This window comes from Cyprinodon tularosa, unplaced genomic scaffold, assembly GCF_016077235.1.
Source record: "Cyprinodon tularosa strain WSP-4 unplaced genomic scaffold, ASM1607723v1 ctg106, whole genome shotgun sequence".
NCBI lineage: Eukaryota > Metazoa > Chordata > Actinopteri > Cyprinodontiformes > Cyprinodontidae > Cyprinodon > Cyprinodon tularosa.
In genome coordinates, this window is record NW_024037849.1 from 2382484 (window position 1) to 2401405 (window position 18922).

Below are 18922 nucleotides of genomic sequence, written 5' to 3' on the forward strand. Positions count from 1 at the left end.
CAATATTTTTAGGTGTATATAATAAAACCCATATTTTGAATGTTAACATTGGACTCAAGCTGTTTTTGGCAAAGGTTAATGCATGGATGACTCAACAGAAGGCTTTGGGATGAGGTATTGTAAATGGATTCTGCTATTTTTGTCAAGAAATCCCCTTCAGTATAGCCAACATCCTTTGGATGTAGTAAGCAATCACACCCATGTGATACACAGCAGGGCCATATATGGCAACAATGAAGTACAAAAAGTCTGCTGCCTGAAAGTAATATAATAAAATGTATGTTTTTACTTAGATCTAGATTCTCGTTTTTGCTGGTGATGGATGGCATATCCTTAAATAAATCTTCAAGGATAAAAATAAACAAAATGAGAACTTAAAGCTAATTCACCACTGAATTCAATCCACAATGGGTGGATTACATTACCGCACCGGGATAATTCCCCACTCAAAAAGAAAGATATATGCTTAAAGCACAAATGGAGCTCATGAAGCCAGTATAAAAATTAAACCCTGATTTACAATTATAAATAAGAACTTCTTAATTCAGTCTATATCAGAAATAATCCTTATCTACCTCTGCCTTTTCCTAACTGCGCTATCTCAGTAATAACTCTCTGATTATATAATTTTTTAAAAATAAGTTGCCAGACAAAAAAGAAAATCTTATAGGACTCCTTTGTTGAAATGAAAATGCAATGGAAATTGTTGTTTTTAAAGCTAAGTTAATAGTTACACATGATTTGAGCTTGAACAATTGATAGATGGCTATACAAATAAATAAACTCATTTGATTAAATTGATAAAAATGAAATAACTACACTAATAATTGGTGCAAATCAATACAATTGAAAATATTAAAGATCTTCAGAAAAAAAATATGCAAGAATATGCAAAAAGCTCCTAACTTCTGCAAAACTATTGAAAACTGTGAGCAAGTAAAGCTGCAATCAACTTAACACTTTTCTTTTTACACTATCAATGTGCAAAAAAATAGGTACCATGATTCATCTGTGATTAAAAATTTTGTATTGAAATATAACATTTAATTAATAACAGCCAATATAACATTTTGACAGCTTATTTCTTTGCCTTGTTAAATGCTAACACATTTGTATCTTTTATTTAGTTTATAAAATGAGCTGATATTTATTGACTGACCTGTAGCGGGTCTCTCTGGCACCAGTTCCACGGGGCCGATCTGCCGCATCATGTAGGCGATCTTCACCTCATGACAGCTGCCTGCATCGGCTGACCTGCAGCCAGCCTCAGGCAGACATGCAAAACTAAACAAAATGAACCAAAAAAAGCGCACGTTTTGGATGGCTTCACGGAACATCGCACCATGTCAGTCGCAAGCTTGAGTTTCGGACGGTTAATTTGAATTCCTAAAAGTCCCACAGTGAAGAGCGACTGTAAACTTTATCACCAGCCAGTGCGTCTGCCTGGAGCCCACTGAGTCCAGCGCCTCCTCTCTGCAACAGGCCAATGCCCTCCCCCGCTTTTAATACATTTACTTAATTTAATTTTTTATGTGAAATTAAAATTTATATTTAAAGTAGGCTCATTGTAATTGAAAGGCTTAAAAAATTCAACTGCACTGAAAAAAAAGTTTATACAGCAAAACACTAAGCCCTATAATAAATAATAAAATAAATAAAACACCAACATGGAGCCACAGAGTGACCAGAATCATTGGGATTCCTAGATATTAAATATAAGCCTAACTTTTAAAGAAAAGTACATAAACATGCTTTTTGCCAATATTAAAATTTACTGTACGCGGCTGAATATTTTTGGTAGAACAATGGCGCCCTCTGCTGAGCAAAATATGTTCAACTGTTGAACTTTTTTTCTTTTCTTTTTTTTTCTAGGACCCATTATATTTTCGTAAACCTGACACTTCCTGTCTCATTTCGTATTTTTTTCAACTTTCTCTTCAGATGGACGTTCATTTTGAAAAGTAAGAAAGTCAACCTATTTATCTGAAATTGTCTTTGTGAAGGAAGCCATCCAGTTTGAAAGAAAAACGAAGCATGATCTGCTGTTTAGCTAGTTTCGAAGATCACGCGGCGGAGTTATCTTTTCGATAAGAAAGAATTTAATGTAATCGTAGCAATAATGTGTTTGTTTGTTTTTTTTATTTGTTTTGGGTGGGTTGTTATTTTGGGGGAGAGGTTTTTTTTCCCTTTCCCTTTTTGTAACATGTTGAATGGCGTCATGACCCTTACAGGTGCTGGTCCTAATGAGTTTACTAATTGGCTTTTGCCATTTCGTAACTTTGTAGTTCTTCACATTCTCTATCCGACTTTGAGTGGATTTTAATACATACTGCCAGAAAACTGTGTTTATTGATGCAAAGTTGAGCAATGGATGAAGAATATTACAATGAATACCTAAAAAAAAAAAGAGATACGACAGTCACCTAGAGGCCTTGTGTCTTAGGGAGACTGTTATTACCAGCTAACTAGCTAAAAACACGAATTACATTCTGAAAAAAAAAGGCGAGCCAGCCAGGAGTCGAACCTAGAATCTTCTGATCCGTAGTCAGACGCGTTATCCATTGCGCCACTGGCCCACTGAAATTTTCAGCTGTCTAAATAACTTCACATTCCTTATGCACATTGGCGACATGAGCGTGGCGACATGGCAATACTATGCTACTTTTAGGCCTACATGTATTAAAGAATTGTTATTCTCGACCCATATAGGTATGTAGTTTTAAAAATCATATGAGCTTGCATTTCTTTCTAATTTGTACCGAAACATTTAATCTCGGCCAAGCTGTGTGGGGAGGGAAGATGGAGGACGGAGAACGTGAGGGTGGGGGGTTCGATCCCAGGAGATACAAAGACGCTTTATCAATTAACATCTTATTTAATTTTATTTTCTGATTCAGTAAGATATTAAAATACAAGTTTCACATTATACTGTACAGTACCGAAATACAATACCCTTTAATATTATTAATGATATCCAGTGCTCAAATTAATAAAGTTTGTAAATGCTGTTAAAATGTATAAATGGGTACACACTTTTCTTTTTAATTAGTTCCCCCCATTGATCTTTAGTTAGAGTTTCTCAGGACATACAGTAAATTTGCTGTGCCCTGTTTCAGCGATTCTGAACTGCCCGCATTTTTTGCCGATGTTATGCAAAACTTTGCTGGTCAGTTTTCAGCAAAGAGAGTGTATAGAAGAAAAAAAGTAGGCCGTCGACAGCTAACTTTTATAATCCCCCAAAGTTTATTTTAAAGGAACGTAAGATCGTCGATTTGTTTTCTGTTATTTTTTAGGCTTCACCTTGATTGGGCGACGTCCATTGTGAGCTCGGACACGGATTGGTTCCGTAAATCGTGACGTTGGCGGAGTTGGTGCGACATTGGCTGAATCGTGAGAATGGAGAGGGACGAAGCCCATTGGAGGAGACACACAGACTAAAGTGAGCGCGCTGCTCTCTTACTGCTAACTGTGAGATAAAGCGCTATGAAACCCGTAGGCACGAGTTCAAATCCTGATCTAAACTAAAATTAAACTGCTTTCTTTTATTATTATTGAGATATTTTTTGACTGTAACAGCGAAAAAACCCCAAACAAGGGTTTAATCCTCAGCACATTTTTTCTATACTGTTTTTTGCATACTTTCTTTCTTTTTCAAGTACAACATAATTTGGTTGTTTATAATAAGGGGGGTTTAAATACTTGGAAGCTACATTTTAGTCCGTTTTAAGTGTCATCATAGGAGGATTTGACTGAAACGTTTTGTACTGTTGCAGGTAAGATACACAATAAAGAAAGAATTGATTACTTAGAGATGGAGACATCCTTAATTCCAGTAGTCGTTAACGCTGATCAAATAGCGAGTGCACATTAAAGAAGTGAAGATCGCAAAAGAGTGTAAACACAGAAAAATACTGCCCCGTGTGAGGCTCGAACTCACGACCTTCAGATTATGAGACTGACGCGCTGCCTACTGCGCCAACGAGGCTCTGTGAAAGCGTGTTGTCACATTTGAAAATTTCTCCAAAGTTCATATGAGACGTTTAGACACAAAGTTTATTGGCAAATTTCTTAAATATTCATGTATATTATGTATCACATTATTGAGAGTCACCACGACTAATCGTGGTTTTATTTTTTGCTCGTCTACTGTTTTCCTCTTCCTTGTTATTTCCAACTGTTATTTACCGTAATTGCTGCGGTGCCTTTAAATCCAATCTCCCGCGTTCTGAGTTAAGCGGAAACAGGTTGCCATTTTTCCCTCTATTTAAGCGCGCCAACAAGGACTGTTCAAGTGGGTCTCTTGGGTCGCCGTGGTCTGTCCAGCACACAGTTGGTATTTCTCCGTGTCATTTCGCTGGGCTTAAGTCAATATGCCAGAGGAAACGTCGACCGCGTCTGGTTCTGGAAGGTAATTAGTCGTTTGTAAAATCATTCGCTGCTGCCACAACAGCGCAAGAATAAGCTAATGTGCTCTTAGCTTGTTTTGGTGGAAATATTTTTCGATATCGCAAATAATTGTTTGATTATAGAGTAAACGTGTCGTCAGGAACACTATTGTTAGCAGAGTTGTGTTAGTGGTTAACGCCATTGTTGCTATCGTTTAGCACTTTGTGGCTAACTGGCTAACAGCCATTAGGCACTATCAACAACAAGGCGTAGCCAGCGCTTTCAGTTATGGATTAAATGAAACTCAGAATTGAAGTTTTATGTCTCTGGCACTACTTTTTATTTATTGTTTTACTCGTTTCAACTCCTGTAGCGCGGAGGAGAAGCCATGCTCGTCAGCAGCTGCAGCAGAAGCTAAGTATGGATTCGGTTAACTTTTTTTTTTTTTTTTTTTCTGTTAACTGTATGTATTAGAAAATTAAGCCCTTAATGTTATGTTTCTCTACTCGTTACAGTTCAGGTGACATCATGGAGGAGGCAAAGAAGCTGATTGGCACAGGGAAAAAACATCTTGTTATGTCGGACGTTGTTTCTGCTGTCAATGTTTTCCAGGAAGCCTGCAGCATGCTGTGAGTCTATGAAAAATACATTAAAAGTTGTATTCCTGCTGAGCTGTTCTCAGGGTTTTCACCATTCTATCATGAGTCTGATAATTCAAATCCTGAATTTGACGTAGCACATGGTTTACTGCTCTTACTTTAAATAATTGGTGTCACTGTTGGTTGAATGTCTTCCAACCCATTTGTTATTGTTTCTTTCAGGGCTGCAAAATATGGTGATACTGCTGATGAATGTGGCGAGGCCTTTTACCTGTGTGGGAAGTCCCTATTGGAGCTAGCGAGGTTTGCCTAGTTTTTGCCTCTGATAAATTAAATTCATTTACCTGGGATGCAGTAAAATAGATTTGTAATAAGGCAACTCCACTACTAACTGTTTTAAAATCCCCACAGTTAATCGTGCAAACAAATGCCACTTGGCCAATCCTTTTAAATAAGTACACAAGCATAAAATGTATTCCTGTCATCCCCTTTTTGCTCACCAGACTGATTGTAATGCATATTTATTGCACATCCCTGACATTAACTGGTCCTCGACTATTGTATGTATTTCTTTTGATGCTTCTCCTAGTTATGAGCCATAACCCCAAATTATATTGTATTCTGTTCATTAAAATATTTTGCAACTGTTTAGATGACAAAAACATTTTCAGTCTTTTAGTTGCTAATGCTGGTAAAGTGTTGAACTGAAACTGACACTCTCCTCTGAACCTTAGTTCAATCAGTTTATGAGATCTTGTACCATTAAATTTCTTTTTTTTTAATTTTAAGTACAAATTTGTGGTTATGGTTTTTGCGAAATTCTACCAGGTCATTTACACTTTTAAAGCTTCCAGTTTTAGTGTTTAAGTTTCATTTGAGATTAATATAACCTTTTTTTTGGGGGGGGTTTGTAAGGTAGACTTCTTGCCAGGAGTGTCGCAGGGGGACCCTTTTGCTAATGAAACCCACTGCTCTTTTTTTGAACTGTCCTCCAAGTTTAGGGCAGCATTTATATTTTTCTTTTATCCAGCTGCAGTGAGGCAGCTGTGCACTGCACACCAATGCTTTTTCTTTTTCTTTTTTTTTGGCTTGTCAAACCAACCATTTGGGAATTCTTCAGAACTTTGGACACTTAATCCCCGCTTCTCTGTCTGCTGGCTAGAAGGGTTGTACCTCATGGGTTTACCTGCCTGTAAGCAATCTGCGCGAGTGCTGCTCTGAGGGGTGCAGGGTTCCTGTTTCCATAGCACTTTTCTCACATATGTGTAAATGAGGTAAATATTTATAAACATGATTTTCATGGTAGTTATGCTCATTAAGCCAGGGTTTTGGCCTAATTTCAGCATAACCAGCTTTTCTGTATAAAAGAGCTGCATAGAACCCTGTGGTTAGAGCCCAAATGTCAAAGATGCTCAAATGAGTGCTGTGGGCAAAATTTAAGTGTAGCTGCAGGGTTCCCGTGGGTCCTTAAAGTCTTAAAAGGCATTGAATCCTTCAAAATAAAACTAAGGCCTTAATTGGTATTAAAATGTCTTAAGTCAGTCTTTCGTGGGTCTTTTTAAAACATCGTAAATAGGATTATTTTTGTAATCTTAATAAAACGTTAAAATTGACAATTTTTTTCTTATTTAAAAAAATATAACTGCTCGCCATTATTGGTTCCGTCTCGATAGCGGAACCAATAAAAGCGTTGTTTCGGCCGGGACATTTGGGAGATGCACCATTAACTTTTTGTCTGGAAAATATGAGCAAGTGTAAATGTAACCAAAATTGTCTCCAGCCAAGAGTCTTGTCCACAGCTAAAACCAGGGAACATACATGAGGCACAGTGGATTTTGTGCAAGAAGTCATTCAAGCTCAGAACGATGGGAACTAAGGCAGCGGAGTCGCACATGCGAAACACAAAGCATCAAAATTGAGTTACGGAGAAACAGCTGGTATTTCTCAGTTTTGTTCCACCCTTGTCTCTGCAACGCCTCCACTTATCACCAAATCAAACATACTAAGAAAACGATACAAAGAAAAATAGCTGCAAAAAAGACTTGGTACTGGTTATGTTGGGGCTTTAAAACTGATCTGTTTTGTTCCCTGCTAAAACAAAGCTTGTGAATTCAGTTAAATAATTGTTAAAATATATCTTTCATTTGTGTGTTTTTAGCTTTCCTCCTGTATAGGTAGCTTTTCAAAATTTGAAACATTAGTGCAGTGGTTAATGTTAAAATAAACCTTTGGGTTAAGTTGTGGCAAGCAGGTTTTTGTTTCTTGTAAATTTGGTATTACATTTTTATGTCAAGTGGCATTAAAAAGTCTTAGGGCCGGATTTATCAAGATCCAATTTTGCGTGCAGTAATTTGCGCTTGCAAACTGGAATTTTGCGCGAGGGGCTGAAACATGGTTTGCGGGTGATTTAACAAGAGCGATTGCGTAACTGGTGGCAGGTGCAAAACTGTTGGAGACGCCCTATTTAAATGATGGTTTTGCGCGTTTTGTGGTTTGCGGCAAAGTAGTTTGTAGTCTGTACAAACTACTAGTGCATTTAGAAATTAAAATCTTACAGTGACCCCCAACAAAAAAATAAATATATATATATATAGATAGATAGATAGATAGATAGATATATATCGTTTCCTCGTTCATTCCAAAAATATTTACACGGAGTGAAAAAATGCGTTCTCTGCGTCTCCTTGCTTCATTTCGATGTCACCTTCTTGCGACAATAACCGCTACCATGTGTGCGCAATTATGCATACAGACCATTTGCACCTTCTTTTGAAACGTGTTAAATATAGAGTCAGATAGCGTTAGCAAAATTGCTTTCAGGTTTGATAAATCTCTTTGCGAGTGCTAAATTAATATATTTACATGTTCTCCTCCCACAAGATGCACTTTTGCGTGTAAACGCCCCATATTGCATATTCATTGCAGAAAAAGTACTAAATGGATAAGAGGCGCTATTTAGCACGTTTTAAAGATCAAATCCTTTTAGCACGCTGTTGATATATCAGTTTGTACATTTTTTAGCGTGCGCAGTGAAATAGCTCACGTTTTTATACACGCAAACCTTTGATAGATCCGGCCCTTAGTCTTGAATTTAACTTTACTTATGCTGAGCTGTGACAAATTAATGCTGAAGATGGATGCACTCTCTTCAAATGTGAAAAAATAAGTTCCTTCTGTTAATGAAATGTGAAGCGTATTCAAACTAATCCTGATGCATGCTTGTGATCCAGGCTGGAGAATGGTGTCCTCGGTAAAGCCCTGGAGGGAGTCCCAGAAGAATCGGAAGAGGAGGAGGAGCAGCCCAGTAATCCAAATATTGAGAGCGCTGATAACCTTGATGGTCTGTATACATTTTCTCTTATCTATAAAAGTAATCATTAGCTGTAGACTACTTTTATTTTTTTTTCCTTAAACATTTATATAAATGACCAAATGTGATTCATTGTTGGCCTGAAACTGTTAATTTTTATGCATTTTTGCTGAGTCTGTCAAGAGATCACATTTCAATCATGTGCCATTTTGGTACAGAGAAAACTAGAGAAGAGCTGCGAAAGCAGGTCTATGAAGCCATGGCGGAGAAGGAAAAGTTGGACTCACCTGGCTCTAAGATTGAATCTGAAGACGTGAAAAATGATGCTGCTGTGTCAGAAGCACCAGAAAAACGCATGGCAGAGGAAGGTGCAAGCTTTGCTGGAGAAGACAATTCTGTCAAGGGAACTGGAGATGTCAAAAATGTTTTAGCAAAAGATGATGATGATGATGAAGAAACAAAAGAAAAAGGGGAGGAAACTGAAGAATCGAATCCAGAGACGGAACAGGCTGCAAGTTCAGAGGGTTAGAACACAGCGTGCGGGGTTTTTTAGGCATTTATTTTTTTATTTTTTCACTGTTAAAACATCACCTAGCAGGACAAAGAGACACTCTGGTGTTTGGCACACTTTTGAGGGAAAAGGGTGTGTGTGTTTTTTTTTTTTTTTTTTCCATGATAAACTTCATGCGGTTATCGTTTTTTGGTCTTTTAATATTGCAGATGATGATGACGATGATGAAGATGAGGATAAAGAGAACAACATTCAAGAGGTGAGTTCCTGTTTAAAGAAAACAGAAATTGCTTGAATGTGTGTTCAAATCCTCTCCTAACTCTTTCAGGAAGAGGAAGATGTTGGGAATTTGCAGTTGGCTTGGGAGATGCTTGAGGTGGCCAAAGTCATTTATAAAAGGTAATATTCCAATGTTTTGACTTATCTAGTGTTCTAGATGGCCTCTTCACAAGCTCTTGATAATATGTCCTCTGTAGAGGGGAAAGCAAGGATGATCAGCTGATGGCAGCACAGGTTTATCTAAACCTTGGCGAAGTCAGTGCAGAAACGGGTAAACTGTACAAAATCAAGTTTTATAGTAAAGTTATGTCTCCACTGCAGGTCTAACACTCTTCTTTCTTTTCCAGATAACTATCCTCAAGCACTAGAAGACTTCCAGGAGTGTCTGACCCTGCAGCTGAAACACTTGCCTCCTCACAGTCGCCTGCTGGCAGAGACCCACTACCACATTGCTACAACACTCTGCTACATGGAGCAGTACAACCAGGCCATCCAGCACTACAACAGCTCTATAAAGGTCATCGAGACCCGTCTAGGTGGGATTCTAATTTGCTCCTTTAAACACTCTTCAGCTTTTAGCAGCAGCCTGATTAAAATAACTTGTATGTGTACCTTAAGTAAAGAATGCAAAAAATCAGATTCTGACTGTAGTTCTAGTGGTACATTTCTGCCCTGGTAATTTGTATCTTGATGAAAAATAGTGGTTCCTGCAGATTAAGTGCATGCATTTTATATAAGATTGATGACAATTTACATGGGTAGTGTTTTTAATCATTCATGTCTGTGTATGTAGCAATGCTCCAAGAGGTTATTGATGCAGCAGATGGAGCCAATGGTGCATCAGAGGAGAAAAGTGAAATGGAAGAACTGAAACGGCTTCTTCCTGACATCAAAGAAAAAGTAGAGGATGCCAAGGAGAGCCAAAGAACAGCCAGCGTTGCCTCACAGGCAATCCAGCAGACATTGGTCAGTACTGCAACAAAAAGCTCTTCTGTAAAAATATATTGGCAGGACGAAGATTGGAGCAGGTCTGACTGGCGGTTAAACTTGTCTCTTGTAGGGCGGTCCCTCAACATCATCAGCATTCCCGCGTGAAAATGGAGGCCCATCATCCTCAACTGCTTTTGTATCAACCAGTCAGGTAAGTCAAACTCTTAAAAAAAAAAAAAAAAAAAAAAAAGTTATTTGAAACAGTCTTTGGAAATGAAGCAATCTGGGTTTTTTTGTTTCATCCTTAGATTCCTGTTAAATCATCTGGTGGTGCATCTTCTTCCAAAGCGGTGTCGGACATCTCTCACCTTGTTAGGAAAAAGGTAAACCTAAGTTTGTAATGCAAAGTTCCTGAGTTATAGACATTTTTGATTCTGTCATCATAACTGATCCTTTTATTTGTGGGGGGAACCAATAAATCTGTCAATGTTTGCCTGCTTTTCCTCGCTGGGTCTGTGTGGCTCTTTGTAAGAGTTCCTTTAGGGCTTCCCTTGATCGGTCTTAGTTGCGTGGCCCAGCTTTTAGTGTCCTGTGCTGCAGTATGCCTTGTTGCATGTGTTTGTTGTGTTGCAGCAGAGCTTGGTGATAGAAGTTGAAATTTGATTTGTGTGCATGACTAAATGGGTGTTTGGCTGCTGCTTTAAGATCAACCCAGATGGAGTTTTTGTTTTTTATTTTCTATCAAATACTGTTGTGTCCAGAAGCTTTCAGCATCCCATCCCCCCCCCCATGCCCTGGCTTTGTTTTTGTACAGAGGAAACCAGAAGAGGACAGCCCAGTAAAGGACACAGATGCTAAACAACTGAAACAGGAAGCCACAGTTAATGGAGGCGGTGACTCTAGTGCCAGCACACGCAATGAAACCCAGGAGGGAAAATCACAGGAGGCGAGTGATAGGCCTGTCATGCTGCGTTAATTCATTAGACTCTGAAAACATGTAGTGGTTCCAAAATCTATGTAGTTGGATGTCCAGGGTTGGTGCTTCCCAACGATTGGAATTCTGTCCCTGCTTTGTCTGAGGTGATGCGAAAGAACCTTTCAACTGAAATGAAAGCCCTCACCATACTTTGTTCCTGTGGGCTTATTAAGATGACCCAATCAGATCTAAGGTCTATTCCTTTGTTTTGAAATGCATTAATCAGAAACTTAAGGTCTATTTATTTAGATTTGTCTTGGTGCACATTACTTGGTGGAATCGGCTGCCATAAAAAGTTATCTTGAAATGACATGACAAAATGAAGTTGTTTTTTTTCCCTCTCCTATAAGGGTATCTATTAATTTTCAAATAACTGAAGAAACTAACCTGTGGAGTGTTTATCATTCTGACTAGTAGCTAAGTTGACATAAACCTTTGTTTATTTCCTCTAGCCTGCCAGCCAGCCCACCTCTGTAGAGTCTTCCTCATGACCACCTTCATTCTCTTCCCGACTCTAAAACCAGCACCGCATGCTTCTTCAGATCCTCGCACCCAGTACTGTTTCTGTAAATATGATGATTTTCACAGATCTGTCTTTCAAGTTTTGTATACTTGTAGTAAGAATAAAAATTTGCAATGGAAAATGTTTCTGTTCATTTTGAGACTTTTTCATACAGTCTAATAGTTCTGCTGCTTGATCATGGGATGGTTGTGATGTCTTGATTCTACCATCAAGTTCTTAATTTGAAGGTTAAAATTTTTGGTGGGTTTATTTTTTTGTATTGACACTTCAGTGTCAATACAAAAGCTCCCCCCCCCCTTACAAAAAAGTATGAATCAGAAAACAAAATTAGATGAGATTAATTAATAAAGCTTTAATAGGAAAGCTTGGTTTCAGCAAAAGTGCTGTGTTGCAATATACAACACTATTTCCACAAAATGGCATTTGCTAATGTGTGTGGTGTGTGGGGTTTTTTTTTTTTTTTTTTTTTTTTTTTTTTTAAGATGGCACAGGTTACTTAAACAGTTAGCTTTAACTATGGGAACATTTTTCACTCAAACTTTTGCATCTGCAGGGACCTTCCCGTGACCCTGGAGTCTCATACTTTTTGTCAACTTTCAGTTCCTTGCTAACGTCTTTGAGAAATGTAATCATGGGAATGGCAACCAACTCTTATCTGGTAAGCCAAACTCCCTCACTTCCTGCCTTGCTGAAATTAAAGCCCAATTTACTTCTAACTTCCTAAAGCTGAATAACAAAACAGATTCTCCTGGTCAAACATGGTTTTATCCAAAACTCTAAATTGATAGCTCTTTCCCTCCTCAGGTCACGAATCTCAAGGTGTCATCCTTGATGGCACACTTTTACTTCCCACATAACGCCACATCTTCATCCACACAGTATTCTTTATTCCTCTTTCCCCCATGCTCAGCTTCTGTCCATAGCCTTGTCACCTCCCGCATGGATTGCTGAAACTTTTTTGTCTTCCTCAGAAATCCCTCCATAAGCTTTATTTCCTCCACAATTCAGCTTTATCACTACAAAGTACTCATTACACCCCCCTAGTCCTACATGAACTTCATTGGCTCCCTGTTAACTTTGGAATTCAGTTTAACAATTCTGTTCAGTCTGGGTCATCCATAGTCTTGCGGTCTCATATTTCCTTCAGAGGGCTACCCCTTTTGAATCCATCTTATTGTTACCACGGGTAAGTATGGAATTCACTACCTCCAGATATTTACAATACTTTTTAGAAAGCCTTTAAAGTAATCTGTTAGACTGTATACCTCCACCAATAACCTGTTAGTATTGTGTCTACAGTATCACTCAGTATTGTGAAAGGCTCTTTTAATAAAATGTATTGTTTAAACTCCATCCAGCTGACTACTTGAATCTGTATATAGTCCACTTGTGTGTAATTTGTTCTGTGAAGGTTAGAAAAGTGTACAAATAGTATCTGCTAATGAACCCAGTAGAAGAGACGCATATATCAGAATATGACCAAACTTACTAAGACATTGTGAATCACCGAGAGGCCAGGCAAAGACAATATTAAAGGGGAACACTTTTTTTTTTTTTTTTTTTTTGACAGCGGGCCCTTAAAGGAATAGTACACCCAAAACATGATTAGCCTTCATTTTCTACTCACCCCCATGCTGAACAACACTCTGGAGTACTTTTTTGATATCTCAAATGCATCTGGAGATCTGGGAGGCTTCTTGCTGTCTGCTGACACTCAAATAATGGAGGTCTATGGCGCCCGAGACAGGTCCATAAAAACGTGTCAATATTCCTCCATACTGCTCGTCCAATGTATTCCAAGTGTCCTGAGTGGGTAGCGTCCATAATTTACTCGAAACGAAGTCATTTAGAATGTTTTTAGAGCATAAACAGTAGTGTATAGGATTTCCTAATAGTGCCCCCATGCGCGCTCACGGCGCTACGGAAGCCGGCAGACCAAACCAGCGCATTCAGCTCGGCAAAGAACTCATGCTCTTCCTCAACACTGAAGTCCTCAGACATTTTTCTTTCGTTGTTTCTTTCTTTGCACAGGTAAACAGCACATTTCTTCTTCTACGCTTGCATTATCGGCAGAGCAGACGCTGAATGCGCACTTCCTTCCGGTTTGGTCTGCCGGCTTCCGTAGAATCGTGAGCGCGCATGGGGGCGCTATTAGGAAATCCTATACACTACTGTTTAGGCTCTAAAACGTTCTAAATGACTTCGTTTCGAGTAAATTCTGGATGCTACCCACTCAGGACACTTGGATTACATTGGACGAGCAGTATGGAGGAATATTGACACGTTTTTGTGGACTTTTGTGGACCTTTCTGTCTCGGGCACAATAGACCTCCATTATTTGAATGTCAGCAGACAGCAAGAAGCCTCCCAGATCTCCAGATGCATTTGAGATATCAAAAAAGTACTCCAGAGTTTTGTTCAGCATGGGGGTGAGTAGAAAATGAAGGCTAATCATGTTTTGGGTGTACTATTCCTTTAATTTTACATTATTACATCATGCTCTACTCACCCATATGAGTTTTGTGTCATTTGGAGCTGTTAAGATATTCGGTTTTGTAATATCCAACTAACGTCTTCCTATGGGTAATGACTAGAAGGCACAAACTAAACTTCATAACTTATTTATAGTATGCCAGCATTCATAACATGTAGGTGAAGCGCTGTCCCCCAGACATTCGTGGTATTTTTTTTAATGTTTATTTTTTTTTTAAACAAAGGAGTGTATATGACGTCATCCACATGCTGGACTGGAGTTGTGGCAGGCAGCCCGGGCCACAGGCGGCTATGCTCTACCCCTTCTATTCATTGGGGTAGCTAATCTGAATTGTTCAATTCCATTTTGAGAGCGAGATCATCTGTGGTAGTAGCAGTAGACATCTTCCAGGCATGTGAGTAAAACTAGGCAAGGCAAATTTATTTGTATAGCACAATTCAGTACAAAGACAATGCAGTGCTTCACATGATTAAAATATAGGAAGATAAAACAGAATCAAAGCAAGTAGGCAAAAAAAAAAATGCAGAAACAAAAAAGAATATTGAAAACAGTTGGACTAAAGAAAATATGTTTTAGTTGAACTGTTTAGAACAGTCGAAGGCAATCCTAAACAAATGTGTTTTTAGTCTTGATTTAAAGGAACTCAGGCTTTCTGCACTTTTACAGTTTTCTGGAACTTTTTCCAGATAAGTGGAGCATAGGAACTAAATGCTGCTTCTCCATGTTTAGCTCTGGTTCTAGGTATGCAGAGCAGGCTGGAGCCAGAAGACCTGAGTGGTTTAGCAGCTGTTCAGCGGACAGGATGAATGAATGGCAGCCGGCACGCGCGGATGACGTCATACACACGCCGCTTTGTTTAAAAAATATATAAATATAAAAAATATAACTGTGGATGTTTGGGGGACAGTTATTCACCTACATGATTGAATGCTGGCGTACCATAAATGATAAAGTATGAACAGTTTAGTTTGTGCTTTCAAGTCGTTGCCCATAGGAAGACGATACTTGGATATTACAAAACCGAATATCTTCGGAACGGCTCCAAATGACATAAAACTCATGGGTGAGTAGAACATGATGTAATAACGTAAAATCAAGGGGCCAATGTAAAAAGAAAACAGTGTTCCCCTTTAATCATAGAAACAACCAAGTTGACCATGAAAAGTATCCAAGGTCTGGAGGGATCCACAGTTCAGGTAGAACAATCGTGATGCCAGTTTGCTATGTGGCATTTAGCTGACAAACCAATAGAGCTGGTCAACATGTGAAAGGTGGGTTTAAAAAAAAAAATCGTTTCCTCTAGTGAGCTACTTTTTGCTTTACTAAGGCATTTATATATTTACAACATATTTAAAGTTGGTGCTAAATCAGGTAAACAAAAAGATTGTTGAGGTCAGAGAGAAGCTAGTTTATCAATACATTGATAAAAAAACCACTGGTGGTATTTTAAGAATTTAAATATTTTTTGAATGATAAAATTTAATTAGAAATAAATTCATTAAGTACATCTTATTTTATTTTATACATTTTTTGAGTATGTGTTTTTTAAATAACTATTTTGAAGGGGTGGCCAGTCTCGCCACATATGATTTAGCGATATCCTCTTAATAATGATCATACAATATATCACTCATTATTGGAAAAGAACACCTGTCCGGTGTCTAAGTCCATTTTTGTTGTTTTGTGATAAAAAAAAAACACATCTCTACAGTTCACCTAAGCAGTAATAGAAATAATATATTGAAACGTAAACACCAGAGAGCAGATTGGATAATTGAATTACAGTAATGTTATATTTCTTCAAAATCAAGTTCTGATCCTCTGAAGCTTCTGTTAATTCTGCTAATTAAAAAGAACTGGTGGAGTAGAAGTTCTCATTTGAACAGATTACAGCACTGTAATTGTGCAATCAACCACATTACCATAGGTGCTTTTATGCAGCATGACAAAATGCCTGTGATGTTTAAGCTTCTGTTTTAAAAAAGAACATTTCACTGTCGGAAGCAGCTTGCAGCATTTGTTCCTTTAGTTCCAGCTGCTGCGTTATCGTATGTATCAGGGCCAGTTGGCTCTTGTGGAATGTCACCATTTCTCCATTCTCTTCTGATCACTCACTCTGACCCAGCTGATGCCAGCTTGCCTTAAGAACACATTTATAAATGCATTCATTTATGCACTAAATCTCTTACAAAAAGTGAAATAAGAAACACAGACCCTTAGGTATCAACATTAAATTTTGGTTGTGTTTTCACTGCCTTTAAACAAATATGCTCCAGTGGTTCCCAACCTTTTTGGACTTGTGTTGCCCTTTGGGCATTTTGTCTCTCCATGAGTACCCCTCTCAGCTAAAAGTATTGATGACTGTCCAAAAGTGGAACGTACAGGAACCAATTATAAAATGAGTATTATATTTCATTTTTTTTTACTTGAGCATTTAAGTTGTATTGTATTCTTTCCAACTCATTAAAAAACATAAATATGTTACCCAGGAGCTAGTAAGGATTCAAAATAAATACAAAATAAAATCATACTATTACTGTAAGCTCATCTGAGTAAATCCCCTGTAATCACATTTAAACTTGAGGAATTGGGAACAAAATACTGACAAAATAATATACGGTAGTCAGAGTGACTCCATTTGTTTTACATTATTTGCATCAGCATCTGAGCTTGTTTGGATGAGGCCAGGCTAATCTCTATATCCAGTATTTTCCTCTGCTTGGTTTTGATGCATGGCAAAGCTGAAGGTGAACTCAAATGTAAGAAAAACATAAAACGGATTTAGCAAGTTGATAAGAACTGTAAATTTATCATGCTGAGAATTCAGTTCTGTGGAGATTTGAGGACACAGTAAACAAAACACTCATCAATATAAAAATACTTTTTTTTTTATGACAGATTAAGGGTTACATTAATCAGACTTTCCATTAAACATCTACAATGTTGTGTATCTTTTGACAAAAGCATTGTTGGTTTGTTTCATGATATATTTTGAAAAGTTCAAGCTGTCCTAAAATGATGAAACCAGACCAGACAAATACACTGAAGGCTAAGTGAATTCTCTTGTTTTATGTAACATTCATAGTCATCTATTTTAAATGATGGTAAGGACACGAGGATGCCACTACAGTCTGACATCATACTTATTTTTTTAATTTATGCCAGTATTTTAAACACTATATTTTTAAACATTATAAATTAATTAATCGCAACTGGAAAAAATTGACCTATGAAGAAGTCATTATATAATGGACACAGAGTGTATACAAAACGAAATTTCGATGCATACAGCTTTAAAACAGTGTGAGCAGCTTACAACAGTGAAATGAACATTACCATTTATAAAGTGCAACAGTGATCAAGAATGTAAAAAGTGTAGGAGAAAAGGAAAAAACAGTCATGGTACCAAAAGGCATTGCTATGGAAAGGTTCAGTGCAGTGTAGATAAATAAATATGGTGTAAAATGCAGTAGAACATCGAGTTGTGTTTCATTTAACGGGATTTTGAAAAAATCAGCCATGTTGGTACACTATACTATATTCCGCGACAGGCAAGAAATGCTTTACACCTAAAGTATTTATTCTTCAATTTGAACCAAAGTAAGCAGAAACATTTGGACACTTCCTGCAAAAAGCTCAGTGTGATTCTTATCCGACTGCTGTATTATGTGCTTCCCGATTAACTGTTAGGTATTTATATAGTGCCTAATGGTTGTTATGGGGACCTCTTAATCTAAAATTTGCCACATTATATTTGAGTTATATGACTACAGAAATCGATAGATTGCTAAATAAACACTTCAAAATGTGTTGACCAATTATAAAGAGTCAAATGTGAAATAAGTAAGTTGCGGTAGAAAATTTTTTTATCAAAGAAGATTTTACTTTTTAATTTATAGTGCATTTTTATGCATTTTATGCTAAGATATCTTTACTGATTTATTTATTTATTTATTTATTTTTACTAGTTAATAAAAAGATTTAAGCTTCTTATTTTTACACAACTTAATAAAATATGAGTAAAAACTGTTTCAAGTTGCATTTCCTGAATATGACCTAAACCTTTGACCTAAACCTCTTCAATGTAGCTTCCACATAGATCAATAACACATTTGCACTTCCTTCAGACCACAATCTTTTGGTTGTTATCTACTTGCCTTGCCTGCCGTTAAGTAGAAAACCATGTCTTTGTAGGTTTTCAGCGGTACATTGTTCGTCTCTTCTCTTCATCCTCTGTAAGACGGTAAAAGCTTCAGTCTTCAGAACCCAATCCTTCTCTTATCTGTTCCACAATTTTCCCATTTAGTGTGTCTTCATGACACAGTTGTATTCATACAAAGGAAAGAAATCACACACAGGTAGACCCCCTTTTTTGGGTTACATCTGGAGGAATTTACTGACATAGAGTTTATTTAAAGGTGTCAGAGTAAACACTGTTTTTGTTCTTACTTAAACAGTAGTTTTTGTCATCCTTCTATTTGATAACATTACACCACTATTTATGGCTGTATTCTGACAGATATGGAAACTGGAAATTGCACAAAATCAAAAACGTCGAGGTGGTATAAATACTTTTTCACAACACTGAAGTTTGCCCTTTTTTTAACAGCTTCTTCTTTGATTGCTGCATATTGTAATGTTCCAGGCTGCCTTCATAATGCTGAGGCATTCTGCTGCTGCTTCTGAGCTGAAATATTCAACATCTATTCACCCTACTGACAGACGGAGAGAAAGAGCAAGTTGAGGACTTGAACTCATCTCTCCATCTCTCCCAATTCTCCTACTCTGCAACATACACTGCTAACAGTCTGTTGCTTAGCAACTGTAAAATAAAGCATCGGGCTCTGAAGTCAGAGCGAGTGAGAGAAGAGGAAGAGAGTTCACAAGTACTGCAATACACTACTGTTTGTTTGG

At 37.7% G+C, this 18922-nt stretch overlaps 2 protein-coding genes and 2 non-coding genes across 7 annotated transcripts in view; 1 reads left to right on the forward strand and 3 right to left on the reverse strand.

Annotated features, from left to right (window-relative positions):
- gpc5b (glypican 5b) overlaps positions 1–1465 on the reverse strand; it is an 85630-nt gene extending 84165 nt beyond the window's left edge. Inside the window, exon 1 of one of the 2 annotated variants that reach the window (XM_038287207.1) lies at positions 1160–1465. In XM_038287207.1, the coding sequence (XP_038143135.1) occupies positions 1160–1337 (178 nt within the window). In that variant the 5' untranslated portion in view covers positions 1338–1465. The remainder of the gene's footprint in view (positions 1–1159) is intronic. The other variant, XM_038287200.1, reaches the window with a different exon arrangement.
- A 1038-nt stretch (positions 1466–2503) lies between these two features.
- trnar-acg lies at positions 2504–2576 on the reverse strand. The gene has a single exon. It is a non-coding gene; the product is annotated as a tRNA-Arg (tRNA).
- Positions 2577–3912: 1336 nt separating this feature from the next.
- trnam-cau lies at positions 3913–3985 on the reverse strand. Its single transcript has one exon. It is a non-coding gene; the product is annotated as a tRNA-Met (tRNA).
- A 245-nt stretch (positions 3986–4230) lies between these two features.
- Positions 4231–11637, forward strand: LOC119784922 (histone-binding protein N1/N2-like). 3 transcript variants are annotated; one of them, XM_038287221.1, is made up of 15 exons: positions 4232–4408; positions 4760–4804; positions 4902–5015; positions 5208–5288; positions 8216–8325; positions 8733–8738; positions 9016–9065; positions 9135–9205; positions 9283–9356; positions 9433–9621; positions 9879–10051; positions 10146–10226; positions 10324–10398; positions 10830–10961; positions 11444–11637. In XM_038287221.1, exons 1-15 carry the CDS (start codon positions 4371–4373, stop codon positions 11480–11482), a joined length of 1278 nt encoding a protein of 425 aa, XP_038143149.1. In that variant the 5' UTR covers positions 4232–4370; the 3' UTR covers positions 11483–11637. The 3 variants fall into 3 exon arrangements, with proteins under 3 accessions (XP_038143166.1, XP_038143149.1, XP_038143158.1); XM_038287238.1 differs by lacking the exon at positions 10830–10961 and having other exon boundaries at positions 4231–4408; XM_038287230.1 differs by lacking the exon at positions 8733–8738.
- Positions 11638–18922: the final 7285 nt, after the last annotated feature.